The sequence below is a fragment of the Nerophis ophidion genome, linkage group LG04, assembly GCF_033978795.1.
Source record: "Nerophis ophidion isolate RoL-2023_Sa linkage group LG04, RoL_Noph_v1.0, whole genome shotgun sequence".
Lineage (NCBI taxonomy): Eukaryota > Metazoa > Chordata > Actinopteri > Syngnathiformes > Syngnathidae > Nerophis > Nerophis ophidion.
The window spans coordinates 84,247,486-84,267,634 of NC_084614.1; the positions used below are offsets into that span (position 1 = coordinate 84,247,486).

The 20,149-nt window shown below is 43.4% G+C and overlaps 1 protein-coding gene across 2 annotated transcripts in view; it reads left to right on the top strand.

Annotated features, from left to right (window-relative positions):
• Positions 1-20,149, top strand: part of LOC133552091 (KN motif and ankyrin repeat domain-containing protein 4-like) — a 35,169-nt gene that overhangs the window by 1,659 nt on the left and 13,361 nt on the right. The window contains exon 2 of one of the 2 annotated variants that reach the window (XM_061899412.1): positions 17,520-17,582. The exons of the other annotated variant lie outside the window; for it this stretch is intronic. Coding sequence (XP_061755396.1) covers positions 17,567-17,582 — 16 coding nt within the window. The 5' untranslated portion in view covers positions 17,520-17,566. The remainder of the gene's footprint in view (positions 1-17,519; positions 17,583-20,149) is intronic. 2 annotated transcript variants of the gene reach the window in all.

Sequence of the window (20,149 nt, forward strand, 5' to 3'; positions counted from 1 at the left end):
TCTGATCTGGTTTTAAGACTTAGGTTGGTCTGATCTAGTCTTAGGCCTACATTGGTCTTATCTGGTCTTAGACTTAGATTGGTTTGATCTAGTCTTAGACCTACATTGGTCTGATCTGTTCTTAGACTTAGATTGGTCGGATATAGTTTTAGACTGACATTGGTCAGATCTAGTCTTAAACTTAGATTGGTCAGATCTAGTCTTAGTCATAGATTGGTCAGATCTAATTTTAGATTTAAATTTTTCTGATCTCCTCTTAGGCCTACATTGGTCTGATCTAGTCTTGGATTTAGATTGGTCTGATCAAGTCTTAGACCTAAATTGGTCTGATCTGGTTTTAAGACTTAGATTGGTCTGATCTACTCTTAGACCTACATTGGTCATATCTGGTTTTAGACTTGGATTGGCCTGATCTAGTCTTAGACTTACGTTGGTCAGATCTAGTCTTAAACTAAGATTGGTCAGATCTATTTTAGGATTTAAATTGGTCTGATCTCGTCTTAGGCCTACATTGGTCTGATCTGGTCTTAAGACTTAGATTAGTCTGATCCAGTCTTAGACCTACATTGGTCTGATCTAGTCTTCGACCTACGTTGGTCAGATGTAGTCTTAGACCTACATTGGTCAGATCTAGTCTTAAACTTAGATTGGTCAGATCTAATTTTAGATTTAAATTAGTCTGATCTCGCCTTAGGCCTACATTGGTCTGATCTAGTCTTACATTTAGATTTGTCTGATCAAGTCTTAGACCTACATTGGTCCGACCTGGTCTTACGATATTAATTGGTCTGATCTAATCTTAGACCTACATTGGTCAGATCTAGTCTTAAACTTAGATTGGTCAGATCTAATTTTAGATTTAAATTTGTCTGATCTTGTTTTAGGCCTACCTTGGTCTGAACTAGTCTTGGATTTAGAATGGTCTGATCAAGTCTTAGACCTACATTGGTCTGATCTGGTCTTTGACTTAGATTGGTCTGATCTAGTCTAAGACTTAGATTGGTCTGATCTAGTCTAAGACTTAGATTGGTATATATAACTAAACAAAGCCGTCATTGATCCAACTCTCCCCTGCCACACATAGATTGTAGTCCTGTGTACAATACTCTTTGATCTTCCACTCTTGAGTCAAATCGGCTGTGAAAAGTCCAAAATTCCTGTCCAATCCCCAGCACTTTTGTGGCTTGGGCCAGGTTTGTGCGAGCAGTGATTATAACGTTGTTGAGCCGGGACAAAGACCGAAAAGGCTCCCGTTCCTGTAAACGTGATGCAGTCTGACGCCCATACCAAGAAAACCTTGGTCAGGAAAACCCCGAAGGCATGGCGGACGTTAGACTTTGGAGGCACACAGGCAAGCAGTCCTGGTATCTGCGGACTGGAGTCCAGTCAACACTTTATTCTCCGTTCTCTGGTTTCCTGTGAGGTGGACCGAGAGCGCTCCGAGCACAATTGAACTCGTGCCACGGAAATGTGAAAAATGTTAGGCGGTGACTCTTGGGAGAGTCCGAAACCCAAGTGCACTGTGATTTTTTTTTCAGTGGTCGCCCTGGCCAGGAGGAAACGCGGGGCTCTATTTAAAGGTGACACACCGGGACTTGTTTCTTCGCGACACAGAGCTCGAGCTATGCTACAGTCTTAAATAAATGGGTTGTACTTGTATAGCGCTTTTCTACTTTCAAGGTACTCAAAGCGCTTTGACACTACTTCCACATTTACCCATTCACACACTGATGGAGGGAGCTGCCATGCAAGGCGCTAACCGGCACCCATCAGGAGCAAGGGTGAGGTGTCTTGCTCAGGACACAACGGACGTGACGAGGTTGGTACTAGGTGGGGATTGAACCAGGGATCCTCGGGTTGCGGACGGCCACTCTGCCACGCCGTCCCTTGAATTTCAGTGTTCATTTATTTACACATATACACACACATAACACTCATCTACTCTACGTTGAGTTAAGGGTTGAATTGTCCATCCTTGTTCTATTCTCTGTCACTATTTTTCTAACTACCACTACTTCTTCCTGGAGGCTATCCAGGTCCAATCGCAGCTGCGGCTTGGAACTTACAAGCGTATTTCTTCATCTTACTCGTTGTCGGCGTCGCCACCGGCTGTATCTTCCTCGTTCTTCTGCTTCATCTCCTTGTTGTGGGCCCTGTTGTGCACTGCACTCTCTAAAAGCCGTAGATTTTATTGTCACATATGCATGTACGGCAGTATTTTCCTGTTTAAGAGTGTCACAACATTGCCGTTTGAGGCAGACAAACTGCTTTACGGTACACGAAAACTTGACTGCTGTTGTTGTGTGTTGTTACTGCGCTGGGAGGACGTTAATGAAACTGCCTAACAACAAACCCACATAAGAAACCAAGAACTCACCCTCTATCATTTTACTGTTATAACGTCATTGGGCAGACACGCTGTTTATATTGTGGGAAAGCGGATGTGAAAACAGGTTGTCCTCATGGAGCTGGAGGGGGCGTGGCCTCCAGCTCCGACCGGAATTTCGGGAGAAAATTTGTCCCGGGAAGTTTTCGGGAGAGGCGCTGAATTTCGGGAGTCTCCCGGAAAATCCAGGACAAGTTTGCTTGCAGCCCTATAATCCTGCTTTGATGACAAGTTGAGGAGGTTTCCCGTACTTGATAAAATGGTTCTATTTTTCAGAATGTACAGCAGGGAAGGGATTCATTCCTGGCTGGATCTCGCATGAGCATACTTGCCAACCCTCCCGGTTTTCCCGGGGGACTCCCGAACTTCAGTGCCCGCTCCCGAAAATCTCCCGGGGCAACCATTCTCCCGAATTTCTCCCGATTTCCACCCGGACAACAATATCGGGGTTGCCTTTAGCGTCCTCTACAACCTGTCGTTGCGTCCGTTTTTCCTTTAATATATGCGTCCTTTACACACATAAGTGAATGCAATGCATACTTGGTCAACAGCCATACAGATCACACTGAGGGTTGTCCGTATAAACAACTTAAAAAAATATGCGCCACACTGTGAACCCACAACAAAAAAGAATGGCAAACACATTTCGGGAGAACCCCCGCCCTGTAACACATCAACACAACAGAACAAATACCCAGAACCCCTTGCAGCACTAACTCTACCGGGACGCTACAATATACACCCCCTGCTACCACCAAACCCTACCCACTGTTTAGTATCTCCTGTATTTAGTTCCTGTCTAGTGCTCTTATTTTGTCAGCTTCCTGTCTTGATCCCTGAGTGCTATGTTCCTCCTCAGCTGATTGGCACCTGGCCACACCTGCTGCCAATCAGCCCGCTCCTATTTGTACCCTCTCCGTCTTGTCAGTTGCTGGATCATTGTTTTGTCATTCGGACTTGTCGTTGCCATATGTGGCTCTTGTCGTGTCTGTGATTCTTTTCAGCTACTTCCTGTCGTGCTACATTTTGTCCTTATCGTTGTAGCGGTAAGCTGTTCTTGTTAGCCATTAGTTATTTCCAGTTTTTCTGTTTGCTATCCACTAGCTTCCATGCTAAAGTTCCTTTCTGTTTTCTAGCTTCCAGTGCTAGCTCCCTTAGTTTGTTATTCCGCCCACGTCCGTGCTTTTTGTTTGTTTTTGTTTACGTTTAATTACATCATGTTTTCATATGCTATGCCTGCCTGACTCCCCCTCACCTCAAACCCCATCTCCCGAATCCGGAGGGCTCAAGGTTGGCAAGAATGCGAGTGAGAGGGTTAATCAGAATGCAATTCGGTCTGCGGGAAATAATGGAAAGCGCCACGCCACATAGCAACTATCGCTGTGGTCAAAGTTGGAAAAGCCACAAAACACATTCCCCCTCGTTCGGGGGCGGCCGGTCGGAGGAGGCAAGACAGTCCGCAGCTGCCTCTTTGACAGGTGCACGAGGAACGACGCAAGCTCCGCTCATGTCTACGGTAAGAGCCGACTTATTACCAACATTTTCTCACCGAAACCTGCCGGTTGACGTGGTCGGGGACTATGTTCGCTTGACCGCTCTGTTCCATAGTTAAACGTTAAAGTACCAATGTTTGCCACTAGGTGTGGTGAAATTTGTCCTCTGCATTTGACCCATCCCCTTGATCACCCCCTGGGAGGTGAGGGGAGCAGTGGGCAGCAGCGGTGCCGTGCCCAGGAATCATTTATGGTGATTTAACCCCCAATTCCAAACCTTGATGCTGAGGCAATGGGTCCCATTTTTTAAAGTCTTCGGTATGACTCGGCCGGGATTTGAACTCACAACCTACCGATCTCAGGGCGGACACTATAACCAGTAGGCCACTGAGTAGTAAAGCTTCACCTTGGGGAATGTAAACAAGGAAACGCCGGCTGCGTTTGTGTTGCTAAAGGCAGGCGCAATACACCGCTTCCCACCTACATCTTTCTTCTTTGACGTCTCCATGTATTAATTGAACAAATTGCAAAAGATTCAGCAACACAGATGTCCGGAACTCTGTGTAATTATGCGATTAAAGCAGACGACTTTTAGCTGGGATCGGGCTGGAAAAAAGTGTCCGCACGTGTCATCATACCGCGACGTTTTCAACAGGATACTTCGCGCGAAATCTAAAATGGCAATTTAGTAAACTAAAGCGGCCGTATTGGCATGTGTTGCAATGTTAATATTTCATCATTGATATATAAACTATCAGACTGCGTAGGGCTTTAATTCGTCATGTTTCATGTGTCGGGTAATCCCAGACTAAACCGTGATCTACTGTGCAGGTTTAACCATTGGGTTTTGGTTGAGTGAAACCTGTCCACTGTGCCGATGTTTAACTTTCGTGGGGATATTTTTTTTTTAAATCGCATTTTGCGCAAAATCTCCGAGCTGACGTGGATTTTCAATTTCAGGGAGCTGCTGCTCGCCCGATGAAGACACACGCCTGCACGGAACTTATGTGTGGAACCCTGCAACTTGTGACGTCACACGCACATACTTCCTGTGAAGGCAGGGCTTTTCTATTAGCAACCAAAAGTTGCTCACTTTATTGTCGGTGTTCTCTACTAAATCCTTTCAGCAAAAATATGGCAATATGGCGAGATGATCAAGTATGACACATAGAATGGACCTGTTTTTCCCGTTTAAATATTAAATATCTTATTTCTGTATGCATTTAATTACATATATAATAAATCATTAAACATTCCGGTACCCTGGTGTCTGTTGCCGTCACCTCCCTTACTAACCATAACACAATACTGCGCCCTGGTGTCTGTTGCCGTCACCTCCCTTACTAACCATAACAAAAACCACCATGGTGTCTGTTGCTGTCACCTCCCTTACTAACCATAACACAATACTGCGCCCTGGTGTCTGTTGCCGTCACCTCCCTTACTAACCATAACACAATACTGCGCCCTGGTGTCTGTTGCCGTCACCTCCCTTACTAACCATAACAAAAACCACCATGGTGTCTGTTGCTGTCACCTCCCTTACTAACCATAACACAATACTGCGCCCTGGTGTCTGTTGCCGTCACCTCCCCTCCTAACCATAACACAATACTGCGCCCTGGTGTCTGTTGCCGTCACCTCCCCTCCTAACCATAACATAATACTGCGCCCTGGTGTCTGTTGCCGTCACCTCCCTTACTAACCATAACACAATACTGCGCCCTGGTGTCTGTTGTCGTCACCTCCCTTACTAACCATAACACAATACTGCGCCCTGGTGTCTGTTGCCGTCACCTCCCTTACTAACCATAACACAATACCGCGCCCTGGTGTCTGTTGCCGTCACCTCCCTTACTAACCATAACACAATACTGCGCCCTGGTGTCTGTTGCCGTCATCTCCCTTACTAACCATAACACAATACTGCGCCCTGGTGTCTGTTGCCGTCACCTCCCTTACTAACCATAACACAATACCGCGCCCTGGTGTCTGTTGCCGTCACCTCCCCTCCTAACCATAACACAATACTGCGTCCTGGAGTCTGTTGCCGTCACCTCGCTTACTAACCATAACACAATACCGCGCCCTGGTGTCTGTTGCCGTCACCTCCCTTACTAACCATTACACAATACTGCGCCCTGGTGTCTGTTGCCGTCACCTCCCTTACTAACCATAACAAAAACCACCATGGTGTCTGTTGCCGTCACCTCCCTTACTAACCATAACAAAAAACACCCTGGTGTCTGTTGCCGTCACCTCCCTTACTAACCATAACACAATACTGCGTCCTGGTGTCTGTTGCCGTCACCTCCCTTACTAACCATAACAAAAACAACCCTGGTGTCTGTTGCCGTCCCTTATTAACCATAACAAAAACCACACTGGTGTCTGTTGCCGTCACCTCCCCTCCTAACCATAACACAATACTGCGCCCTGGAGTCTGTTGCCGTCACCTCCCTTAGTAACCATAACACAATACTGCGCCCTGGTGTCTGTTGCCGTCACCTCCCTTACTAACCATAACACAATACTGCGCCCTGGTGTCTGTTGTCGTCACCTCCCTTACTAACCATAACACAATACTGCGCCCTGGTGTCTGTTGCTGTCACCTCCCCTCCTAACCATAACACAATACTGCTCCCTGGTGTCTGTTGCCGTCACCTCCTTTACTAACCATAACAAAAACAACCCTGGTGTCTGTTGCCGTCCCTTACTAACCATAACAAAAACCACACTGGTGTCTGTTGCCGTCACCTCCCCTCCTAACCATAACACAATACCGCGCCCTGGTGTCTGTTGCCGTCACCTCCCTTACTAACCATAACACAATACTGCGCCCTGGTGTCTGTTGCCGTCACCTCCCTTACTAACCATAACACAATACTGCGCCCTGGTGTCTGTTGTCGTCACCTCCCCTCCTAACCATAACACAATACTGCGCCCTGGTGTCTGTTGCCATCACCTCCTTTACTAACCATAACAAAAACAACCCTGGTGTCTGTTGCCGTCCCTTACTAACCATAACAAAAACCACACTGGTGTCTGTTGCCGTCATCTCCCTTACTAACCATAACACAATACTGCACCCTGGTGTCTGTTGCCGTCACCTCCCCTCCTAACTATAACACAATACTGCGCCCTGGTGTCTGTTGCCGTCATCTCCCTTACTAACCATAACACAATACCGCGCCCTGGTGTCTGTTGCCGTCACCTCCCTTACTAACCATAACAAAAACCACCCTGGTGTTTTTTGCCGTCACCTCCCCTCCTAACCATAACACAATACTGTGCCCTGGTGTCTGTTGCCGTCACCTCCCTTACTAACCATAACAAAAAACACCATGGTGTCTGTTGCCGTCACCTCCTCTCCTAACCATAACACAATACTGCGCCCTGGAGTCTGTTGCCGTCACCTCCCTTACTAACCATAACACAATACCGCGCCCTGGTGTCTGTTGCCGTCACCTCCCTTACTAACCATAACAAAAAACACCATGGTGTCTGTTGCCGTCACCTCCCTTACTAACCATAACACAATACTGCGTCCTGGTGTCTGTTGCCGTCACCTCCCTTACTAACCATAACACAATACCGCGCCCTGGTGTCTGTTGCTGTCACTTCCTTTACTAACCATAACAAAAACAACCCTGGTGTCTGTTGCCGTCCCTTACTAACCATAACAAAAACCACACTGGTGTCTGTTGCCGTCACCTCCCCTCCTAACCATAACACAATACTGTGCCCTGGTGTCTGTTGCCGTCACCTCCCTTACTAACCATAACACAATACCGCGCCCTGGTGTCTGTTGCCGTCACCTCCCTTACTAACCATAACACAATACTGCGCCCTGGTGTCTGTTGCCGTCACCTCCCCTCCTAACTATAACACAATACCGCACCCTGGTGTCTGTTGCCGTCACCTCCCTTACTAACCATAACACAATACTGCGCCCTGGTGTGTGTTGCCGTCACCTCCCCTCCTAACTATAACACAATACCGCACCCTGGTGTCTGTTGCCGTCACCTCCCTTACTAACCATAACACAATACTGCGCCCTGGTGTCTGTTGCCATCACCTCCCTTACTAACCATAACAAAAAACACCATGGTGTCTGTTGCCGTCACCTCCCTTACTAACCATAACACAATACTGCGCCCTGGTGTCTGTTGCCGTCACCTCCCTTACTAACCATAACAAAAACCACCCTGGTGTCTGTTGTCGTCACCTCCCCTCCTAACTATAACACAATACCGCACCCTGGTGTCTGTTGCCGTCACCTCCCTTACTAACCATAACAAAATCCACCCTGGTGTCTGTTGCCGTCACCTCCCCTCCTAACCATAACACAATACTGTGCCCTGGTGTCTGTTGCAGTCACCTCCTTTACTAACCATAACAAAAAGCACCCTGGTGTCTGTTGCCGTCACCTCCCCTCCTAACTATAACACAATACCGCACCCTGGTGTCTGTTGCCGTCACGTCCCTTACTAACCATAACAAAAACCATCCTGGTGTCTGTTGCCGTCACCTCCCCTCTTTACCATACCACAATACTGCGCCCTGGTGTCTGTTGCCGTCACCTCCCCTCCTAACCATAACACAATACCGCGCCCTGGTGTCTGTTGCGTCACCTCCCCTCCTAACCATAACACAATACTGCGCCCTGGTGTCTGTTGCCGTCACCTCCCCTCCTAACCATAACACAATACTGCGCCCTGGTGTCAGTTGCCGTCACCTCCCTTACTAACCATAACACAATACTGCGCCCTGGTGTCAGTTGCCGTCACCTCCCTTACTAACCATAACACAATACCGCACCCTGGTGTCTGTTGCGTCACCTCCCCTCCTAACCATAACACAATACTGCGCCCTGGTGTCTGTTGCCGTCACCTCCCTTACTAACCATAACAAAAACCACCCTGGTGTCTGTTGCCGTCACCTCCCCTCTTTACCATACCACAATACTGCGCCCTGGTGTCTGTTGCCGTCACCTCCCCTCCTAACCATAACACAATACCGCGCCCTGGTGTCTGTTGCGTCACCTCCCCTCCTAACCATAACACAATACTGCGCCCTGGTGTCTGTTGCCGTCACCTCCCCTCCTAACCATAACACAATACTGCGCCCTTGTGTCAGTTGCCGTCACCTCCCTTACTAACCATAACACAATACTGCGCCCTGGTGTCAGTTGCCGTCACCTCCCTTACTAACCATAACACAATACTGCACCCTGTTGTCTGTTGCCGTCACCTCCCTTACTAACCATAACACAATACTGCGCCCTTGTGTCAGTTGCCGTCACCTCCCCTCCTAACCATAACACAATACTGCGCCCTTGTGTCAGTTGCCGTCACCTCCCTTACTAACCATAACACAATACTGCGCCCTGGTGTCAGTTGCCGTCACCTCCCTTACTAACCATAACACAATACCGCGCCCTGGTGTCTGTTGCGTCACCTCCCCTCCTAACCATAACACAATACTGCGCCCTGGTGTCTGTTGCCGTCACCTCCCTTACTAACCATAACACAATACTGCGCCCTGGTGTCTGTTGCCGTCACCTCCCTTACTAACCATAACACAATACTGCACCCTGTTGTCTGTTGCCGTCACCTCCCTTACTAACCATAACACAATACTGCGCCCTGGTGTCTGTTGCCGTCACCTCCCTTACTAACCATAACACAATACTGCACCCTGGTGTCTGTTGCCGTCACCTCCCTTACTAACCATAACACAATACTGCGCCCTGGTGTCTGTTGCCGTCACCTCCCTTACTAACCATAACACAATACTGCACCCTGGTGTCTGTTGCCGTCACCTCCCTTACTAACCATAACACAATACTGCGCCCTGGTGTCTGTTGCCATCACCTCCCTTACTAACCATAACAAAAAACACCATGGTGTCTGTTGCCGTCACCTCCCTTACTAACCATAACACAATACTGCACCCTGGTGTCTGTTGCCGTCACCTCCCTTACTAACCATAACAAAAACCACCCTGGTGTCTGTTGTCGTCACCTCCCCTCCTAACTATAACACAATACCGCACCCTGGTGTCTGTTGCCGTCACCTCCCTTACTAACCATAACAAAATCCACCCTGGTGTCTGTTGCCGTCACCTCCCCTCCTAACCATAACACAATACTGTGCCCTGGTGTCTGTTGCAGTCACCTCCTTTACTAACCATAACAAAAAGCACCCTGGTGTCTGTTGCCGTCACCTCCCCTCCTAACTATAACACAATACCGCACCCTGGTGTCTGTTGCCGTCACGTCCCTTACTAACCATAACAAAAACCACCCTGGTGTCTGTTGCCGTCACCTCCCCTCTTTACCATACCACAATACTGCGCCCTGGTGTCTGTTGCCGTCACCTCCCCTCCTAACCATAACACAATACCGCGCCCTGGTGTCTGTTGCCGTCACCTCCCCTCCTAACCATAACACAATACTGCGCCCTGGTGTCTGTTGCCGTCACCTCCCCTCCTAACCATAACACAATACTCCGCCCTGGTGTCTGTTGCCGTCACCTCCCTTACTAACCATAACACAATACTGCGCCCTGGTGTCTGTTGCCGTCACCTCCCTTACTAACCATAACACAATACTGCGCCCTGGTGTCTGTTGCCGTCACCTCCTTTACTAACCATTACACAATACTGCGTTCTGGTGTCTGTTGCCGTCACCTCCCCTCCTAAACATACCACAATCTCCCGAATTCAGAGGTCTCAAGGTTGTCAAGTAGGGTATGAGGTGTCTTTACGGGTGACGCTGGCTTGATAGATGGCTGATGCTGGGCAGTCAAGCCTTTGTCTGCAATTTCAGTTATCTGTGGAGTTAGCGGTTGCTTGTCTGTGGGTGCTTAGAATATTTTTTGTTGTGTGTGTCAATGGCGTGATTATTATTCATCATGCAGCTGTAACTACGTTTCAAAGTGTTCCTGTTGAATATTTTCCAGAGTGCGTGTTTTTTGGGGGGGCAAGCCTGTCAAGGAATTTATGTCCAATATTCATGTTGACATTTTTGTTAAATGGGGGATTATACCAAGCTATGTTGTACCGTTTCCTAAGTTTTGTTGTTTTAGTTGCTGGTGGGTGGTGTTGGTATCCACTTGCGTTGAGTGCTTTTTGGTATGGAGGTGTGGCCTGGTTGAATGATTCCCTGTCTGATGACAGGGTTGACAGTCTCCTGGGATGTTCCTGGTTGCTGTCACAGTCTACATATTGTAATGTGGTGTCGGGTTTTGGGAATGGCCGGTATGTGATATTGCTCAGGCTGAATGTTACATGCAGGCAATTTACAGTGTGTTTGGTTGCCTCGGTTGTGATCCTTTGTCCGTTATTTTTGGAAATGCGGCATATTTCTTTTTTTATTTTATGTTTTCCAAAGCTCTCGTTTTAGCTTTGGAAACGCCCAGTCCCTCGTCTCTGTGCAGCCCGATGTTTATTCCTAATTTTGTGAGCTGCGAGGGTAGGAAGCTTCCTACTAGTTTGCACGTTTCGGCCAAGGTTGGCAACCAGGCTGCTTCCCGGGGACCTGAAAAGGGTTTCAGACAAAATAATGTCTTAAAAGTAAGACATTGTTTATATATATGTATCTGTTAGGTGAGGAAAATACACAGAGGCTATTTCATTCCGACAAGCCTGTTTTGCAGTTTTTCCCTGCTCTTCAGGGGATTTGAAGAGCAGAGAAACTGACTTAACGGATACATTAGTATATATGTATATATAAATATATATGTATATATAAACAATGTCTTACTTTTAAGACAGTATTTTCAATGCCCCTGAAGAGCAGGGAAACCTGCAAAACAGGCTTGTAGAGATGAAATAGCCTCTGTGTATTTTCCTGACCTAAGGGATACATGTGTATATATGTATATATCTATAAACAATGTCTTACTTTTAGGACATTATTTTCAAATAACCTGAAGAGCAGGGAAATCTGCAAAACAGGCTTGTAGAGATGAAATGGCCTCTGTGTTTTTCCCTGACCTAACGAATACATGTGTATATATGTACACGTATATAATAAATGTCTTACTTTTAAGACATTATTTTCAAATCCCCTGAAGAGCAGGGAAACCTGCAAAACAGGCTTGTAGAGATGAAATAGCCTCTGTGTTTTTCCCTGACCTAACGGATACATGTGTGTATATGTACACGTATATGTATATAAAAATGTCTTACTTTTAAGACATTATTTTCAAATCCCCTGAAGAGCAGGGACACCTGCAAAACAGGCTTGTAGAAAAGAAATAGCCTCTGTGTTTTTCTCTGACCTAACGAATACATGTGTGTATATGTACACGTATATGTATATAAAACATTTCTTATATTTAAGACATTCTTTTCAAATCCCCTGAAGAGCAGGGAAACCTGAGAAACAGGCTTGTAGAGATGAAATAGCCTCTGTGTTTTTTCCTGACCTAACCAATACATGTGTGTATATGTACACGTATATGTATATAAAAACGTCTTACTTTTATGACATTATTTTCAAATCCCCTGGAGAGCAGGGACACCTGCGAAACAGGCTTGTAGGCATGAAATAGCCTCTGTTTTTTCCTCACCTAACGAATACATGTGTATATATGTATACGTATATAAAAAATGTCTTACTTTTAAGACATTATTTTCAAATCCCCTGAAGAGCAAGGAAACCTGCAAAACAGGATTGTATAGATTAAATAGCCTATGTGTTTTCCCTGACCTAACGAATACATGTGTGTATATGTACACGTGTATGTATATAAAACATTTCTTACTTTTAAGACATTATTTTCAAAGCCCCTGAAGAGCAGGAAAACCTGGGAAACAGGCTTATAGAGATAAAATAGCCTCTGTGTTTCTTCCTCACCTAACGAATACATGTGTGTATATGTACACGTATATGTATAGAAAAAAATTCTTACTTTTAAGACATTATTATCAAATCCCCTGAAGAGCAGGGAAATCTGCAAAACAGGCTTGTAGAGATGAAATAACCTCTGTGTTTTTTCCTCACCTAACGAATACATGTGTATATATGTATACGTATATAAAAAATGTCTTACTTTTAAGACATTATTTTCAAATCCCCTGAAGAGCAAGGAAACCTGCAAAACAGGATTGTAGAGATGAAATAGCCTATGTGTTTTCCCTGACCTAACGAATACATGTGTGTATATGTACACGTGTATGTATATAAAACATTTCTTACTTTTAAGACATTATTTTCAAAGCCCCTGAAGAGCAGGAAAACCTGGGAAACAGGCTTGTAGAGATAAAATAGCCTCTGTGTTTTTTCCTCACCTAACGAATACATGTGTGTATATGTACACGTATATGTATATAAAAAAATTCGTACTTTTAAGACATTATTTTCAAATCCCCTGAAGAGCAGGGAAACCTGCGAAACAGGCTTGTAGGCATGAAATAGCCTCTGTGTTTTTCCCTGACCTAACGAATACATGTGTGTATATGTACACGTATATGTATATAAAACATTTCTTATATTTAAGACATTATTTTCAAATCCCCTGAAGAGCAGGGAAACCTGGGAAACAGGCTTGTAGAGATAAAATACCCTCTGTGTTTTTTCCTCACCTAACGAATACATGTGTGTATATGTACACATATATGTATAGAAAAAAATTCTTACTTTTAAGACATTATTATCAAATCCCCTGAAGAGCAGGGAAATCTGCCAAACAGGCTTGTAGAGATGAAATAACCTCTGTGTTTTTTCCTCACCTAACGAATACATGTGTATATATGTATACGTATATAAAAAATGTCTTACTTTTAAGACATTATTTTCAAATCCCCTGAAGAGCAAGGAAACCTGCAAAACAGGATTGTAGAGATGAAATAGCCTATGTGTTTTCCCTGACCTAACGAATAAATGTGTGTATATGTACACGTGTATGTATATAAAACATTTCTTACTTTTAAGACATTATTTTCAAAGCCCCTGAAGAGCAGGAAAACCTGGGAAACAGGCTTGTAGAGATAAAATAGCCTCTGTGTTTTTTCCTCACCTAACGAATACATGTGTGTATATGTACACGTATATGTATATAAAAAAATTCGTACTTTTAAGACATTATTTTCAAATCCCCTGAAGAGCAGGGAAACCTGCGAAACAGGCTTGTAGGCATGAAATAGCCTCTGTGTTTTTCCCTGACCTAACGAATACATGTGTGTATATGTACACGTATATGTATATAAAACATTTCTTATATTTAAGACATTATTTTCAAATCCCCTGAAGAGCAGGGAAACCTGGGAAACAGGCTTGTAGAGATAAAATACCCTCTGTGTTTTTTCCTCACCTAACGAATACATGTGTGTATATGTACACATATATGTATAGAAAAAAATTCTTACTTTTAAGACATTATTTTCAAATCCCCTGAAGAGCAGGGAAATCTGCCAAACAGGCTTGTAGAGATGAAATGGCCTCTGTGTTTTTTTCCTGACCTAAGGGATACATGTCTATATATGTATATATCTATATACAATGTCTTACTTTTAAGACATTATTTTCAAATCCCCTGAAGAGCAGGGAAACATGCAAAACAGGCTTGTAGGCATGAAATAGCCTCTGTGTTTTTTCCTGACCTAACGGATACATATATATATATATTAATAAACTGGCTTTTATACAAACAACCCTCCGGAACATGACAAAATACTCAGCGCAAGCAGATTTAAACCCAAGACAAAATGGTTGTGGGGCAGACCTGTTAACCACACAACCACCATGCTGCACACTAAGAATCATTAAAAAAAATGACAGTCTAGAATAAAACTTATGCACAGTCGCACATAAAAAACCCCCCAAAAAACATCATTTTTCCAGCTCGCAAGCAAAAGAAGCAACGGCTGGTTTAGTCATTATTGAAGTTGGACAAAAGTGCGACGTCGGCAGATAAAGTTCAGGGCGGGGAGGAAAAAAAAGGTGAAGATTTTGAGGAAAGAGCAGAAAGCAACAAACAAGGAGAGACGTGAAGAACAACAAAGTAGGTGTTCTGGCAGCTTGCACGACTTGAAGAGTGCTTTGTTTAGCACGCCTTCATCCTGGCAGGCCAACTAGCAATCAAGTGCAGCTCAGGCGTGCACCAGCAGAGTAACGGCGCACACAAGAGCTGTGACCGAATGACTCAGCAGGACTTGGGGGACGGAAAACCTGCATGAGCACATCTCTCAGATAATGTCAGGGACCAGGAATTGTTTTGATGCACTAAGATAAACTTGTCCAGGTCTAGGTCTAGGTCTAAGTCTAATAGTCCACAGTAGTCCTGCAAAGATCAACACAAAATATCTCAGCAAGCAACTGACAAAAATACTTGTTTTGTTTTCCCCCCACGAGTCATAAATACAACCATCATCTCATTATTAAACACTTTATATAAGACTATTTCATTATTATACACTCTATTTATGACTATCTCATTTTTATACACTCTATTTATGACTATCTCATTATTATACACTCTACATAGGACTATCTCTTTATTATACACTCTATATAGGACTATCTCATTATTATACACTTTATATAGGACTATCTCATTATTATACACTCGTTATATGTTATGATTATGTAATTATTATACACTCGTTAAATAACTATCTAATATTTATATTCTTGTTATACAACTATGTAACTATTATGCACTCATTATATAACTATCTAATTACTCGTTATAGCTCATGAGTATCTCATTTAATTACACTCGTTATGTTTTGACTAATTATTATACACTCGTTATATTTTTTGTCTAATTATTATACACTCGCTATGTTTTGACTAATTATTATACACTCGTTATATTTTTTGACTAATTATTATACATTCGTTATGTTATTAATAATAATTATACACTCGTTATGTTTCGACTAATTATTATACACTCGTTATATGTTTTGACTAATTATTATACACTCGTTATATTTTTGACTAATTATTATACACTCGTTATATTTTTTGAATAATTATTATACACTCATTATGTGTTTTGACTAATTATTATACACTCGTTATATGTTTTGACTAATTATTATACACTCGTTATGTTTTGAGTAATTATTATACACTCGTTATGTTATTAATAATTATTATACACTCGTTATATTTTTTGACTAATTATTATACACTCGTTATGTGTTTTGACTAATTATTATACACTCATTATGTGTTTTGACTAATTATTATACACTCGTTATGTTTTGACTAATTATTATACACTCGTTATGTGTTTTGACTAATTATTATACACTTGTTATATGTTATGACTAATTATTATACACTCGTTATGTTATTAATAATTATTATACACTTGTTATGTTTTGACTGATTATTATACACTCGTTATGTGTTTTGACTAATTATTATACACTCGTTATGTTTTGACTAATTATTATACACTCGTTATGTTATTAATAATTATTATACACTTGTTATGTTTTGACTAATTATTATACACTCGTTATGTTTTGACTAATTATTATACACTCGTTATATTTTTGGACTAATTATTATACACTCGTTATGTTTTGAATTAATTATTATACACTCTTCATATGTTTTGACTAATTATTATACAATCGTTATATTGTTTGACTAATTATCATACACTCGTTATATGTTATGACTAATTATTATACACTCGTTATGTCATTAATAATTATTATACACTTGTTATATGTTATGACTGATGATTATACACTTGTTATGTTATTAATAATTTATATACACTCGTTATGTGTTTTGACTAATTATTATACACTCGTTATATTTTTGGACTAATTATTATACACTCGTTATATTTTTGGACTAATTAATATACACTCGTTATGTTTTGAATTAATTATTACACACTCTTTATATGTTTTGACTAATCATTATACACTCGTTATGTTTTGATTAATTATCATACAATCGTTATGTTTGGAATAATTATTATACACTCGTCATATGTTTTGACTAATTATAATACACTCGTTATATGTTATGACTATCTAATTATTATATACTCGTTACATGTTAAAATTATCAAATTATTATATACTTGTTAAATAACTAATTATTTTACTGTTGTCATATAACTATCTAACTACTATACACTCATTATAGCTCATTAGTATCTAATTATTATACACTCGTTACATGTTATAATTATCAGTTTGCTGCGTTCTTCCAGGTAAAAACATGATTTAATCTTGACTAAAAAAAGGTACGAACCAAAGGCGCGCACAAGGGGGATTGCAAAAACAACTCGGGACATGAAACATGAACTAAACAACGCAATAAACTGTGGTTTGAATAACAAAATAACTTACTTTACATTGCATAAAACAAGCCAGACTTACTGTGGCAAGAACAGAGCATGAAACAAACACAATGACGCCAGGGCCACTGACTGGCAAAGACGAGCTTAAATACTGCCTCTGATTATTGCTCGGGAAGCAGGTGAGCGGGCGAGCACTAATCAGAAGCAGGTGGACACAATGAGTAACCAAGGAAACCAGACAAGGGAGTGGAAAAAAAAAAACAGGAACTTAAAGAGTCCAAAGGTCAACAGAACATAGCCAAACAAGACCTGATCAAAAAGATATGACAAAATTGTTCATTTGTGTTTGGACAGACGTCAACAGTCCAGCTGAGAATGTGACGACAAGACAGGCGGACAGGATGGAAAGACAAAACGGTAGGTCGCTTTTTTAGTCCCCCGTCACAAAAAAGTGGGGCCCCCCCAAAAAAATTTATTTTTAAGACCTGATGAGGTCCCTGAAAATTCCTGGACAATATTTTTTTTTATCAAAGAGTCACGTAGTTCAATGACGGCCTATCACCGCCCAGACAACGTTTTGCAACTCTCATGCTAGAGTCGAAACGCGGAATATGTTTACACGGGCAGATCGGGCGGGACCTTCTTTTCCCTCACTTTCGCATGCAGAGACTCCACATTTTAATATTTGATCCTTAACCCATCCATCCATTTTCTGCTGGTCCCGTTCCGGGTTCGCGGAGTTCAAGTCAAAGTACCAATGACTGGTCACTCATACACGCTAGGTGTGGGGAAATTTGTCCTCTGAGGAACCATAGCTCGGTTGGTAGAGTGGCCGTGCCAGCAACTTGAGGGTTGCAGGTTCGATTCCCGCTTCCGCCATCCTAGTCACTGCTGTTGTGTCCTTGGGCAAGACACTTTACCCACCTTCCCCCCCAGTGCCACCCACACTGGTTTAAATGTAACTTAAATATTGGGTTTCACTCTGTAAAGCGCTTTGAGTCACTCGAGAAAAGCGCTATATAAATATAATTCACTTCACACTTCACTCTGCATCTGACCGGTCTCCCTCGTTTACCCCCTCCCAGGGGGTGGAAGATGGCCGCGTTCCGGGAATCATTTTTTTGGGTGATTTAACCAACAATTCCATCCCTTGATGCTGAATGCCAAGCAGGGAGGTAATGGGTCCCATTTTTATAGTCTTTGGTATGACTCGGGCCAGGGTTTAAACCACTCGGGTTAATCCCGAGTCGTTCAGTGGAACAACTATTTACGAGCCCCCTCTATGAGCAAACTTTGCCATTTCCGAACTTTCCAGATCAGCCCTAATATGTCTCTGTGTGCGAGTCATTGTTGAGGAGGCGGAGCCACTCACTTGACATTCCGTGTTCTTACTTGTGTTCTTGGTTTTTCCGCCTTCTGACAAGAGTTTAAACCCCAATCGTCACCCCCCAAAAAACCTCAAAACCAAGAGCCTTTGCAAGGAGTACATTAATGGAACTCCCAAGCCTGACCACAGCCCAGTCAGTACATTTTAATTGTGATGAGACCAGTCTCTTGTCAGAGCAGACTTGTATCCCAGAGGAGAAAAAGACCCTCTCTCTCTCTCTTGCCAGAAGGACTCCTCGCTCTACCAAAACACAAACATGCAAACACGGCTACCCTTGCCCCCCTTCCACCTGCCCTCGTCCTTCTCCCTCGGTCTGCTCCATAGATAGTTCACCCGTTACCCCCTTGTTAGGTTAGTTTGACGCACAGTCCTCTATATCACGTTCTCCGGGTTGGGGAGGAGATCTTGCCCCATGTGGAGGAGTTCAAGTACCTCGGAGTCTTGTTCTCGAGGGAGGGAAGAGCGGATCGTAACATCGAGAAGCGGATCGGTGCAGCGTTTTCAGTAATGCGAAGGTGAAGAACGAGCTGAGCAAAGCTCTCAATTTACCGGTCGATCTACGTTCCCGTCCTCACCCATAGTCATGAGCTTTGGGTCATGACCGAAAGGATAAGATCACGGGTACAAGCGGCCGAAATGAGTTTGGGTCTCTCCCTTAGAGATAGGGTGAGAATCTCTGTCATTCGGCAGGAGCTCAAAGTAAAGCCGCTGATCCTCCACATGGAGAGGAGCCAGATGAAGTGGTTCGGGCATCTGGTCAGGATGCCACCCGAACGCCTCCCTAGGGAGGTGTTTAGGGCACGTCCAACCGGTAGGAAACCACGGGGAAGACCCAGGACACATTGGGAAGACTATGACTCCCGGCTGGCCTGGGAACGCCTCGGGATTCCCCGGCAGGAGCTGGACGAAGTGGCTGGGGAGAGGGAAGTCTGGGCTTCTCTGCTAAGGCTACTGCCCCTGCGACCCGACCTTGGATAAGTGGAAGGAAATGGATGGATATGTCACTTTCTATCATGTTCAAAGTGTACAAATCTTTACTAAAATAGGAACTCATTATTCATGTTTACATTACACCAACTTTTCCATGTACAAACCATGTTCAAGAACCAATTAAGTTTGTAAATCAAGGTTCCACTGTATTACGGTCCGTTGACCCTCATCTCAAAATATGTTTCCAGGTGTTCTGGGAGTTTGTTTCATAATTTCCTTGTGTGTAGTATACACTGCACCTAAACTTCAAGTGCAATATAATGTTTCACATTCTTGGACTAATTCCAACCCTTAGAGGCGCGCAAAAACAAAAGTAGTTAAGTAGACTTAAAGGCTTGCTCTACCCAAAATTGTGCATGTTGGATGAAGGCACGCAGTGACAGACTTAAGTATATCCATCTCTTTTCTACTGCTTGTCCCTTTTGTTGTCACGGGGGGTGCTGGAACCTATCTCAGCTGCATTCGGGCCGTAGGCAGGGTACGCCCTGGAAAAGTCGCCACCTCATCACAGGGCCAACACAGATAGACAGACAACATTCACACACTAGGGACCATTTAGTGTTGCCAATCAACCTATCCCCAGGTGCATGTCTTTGGAGGCGGGAGG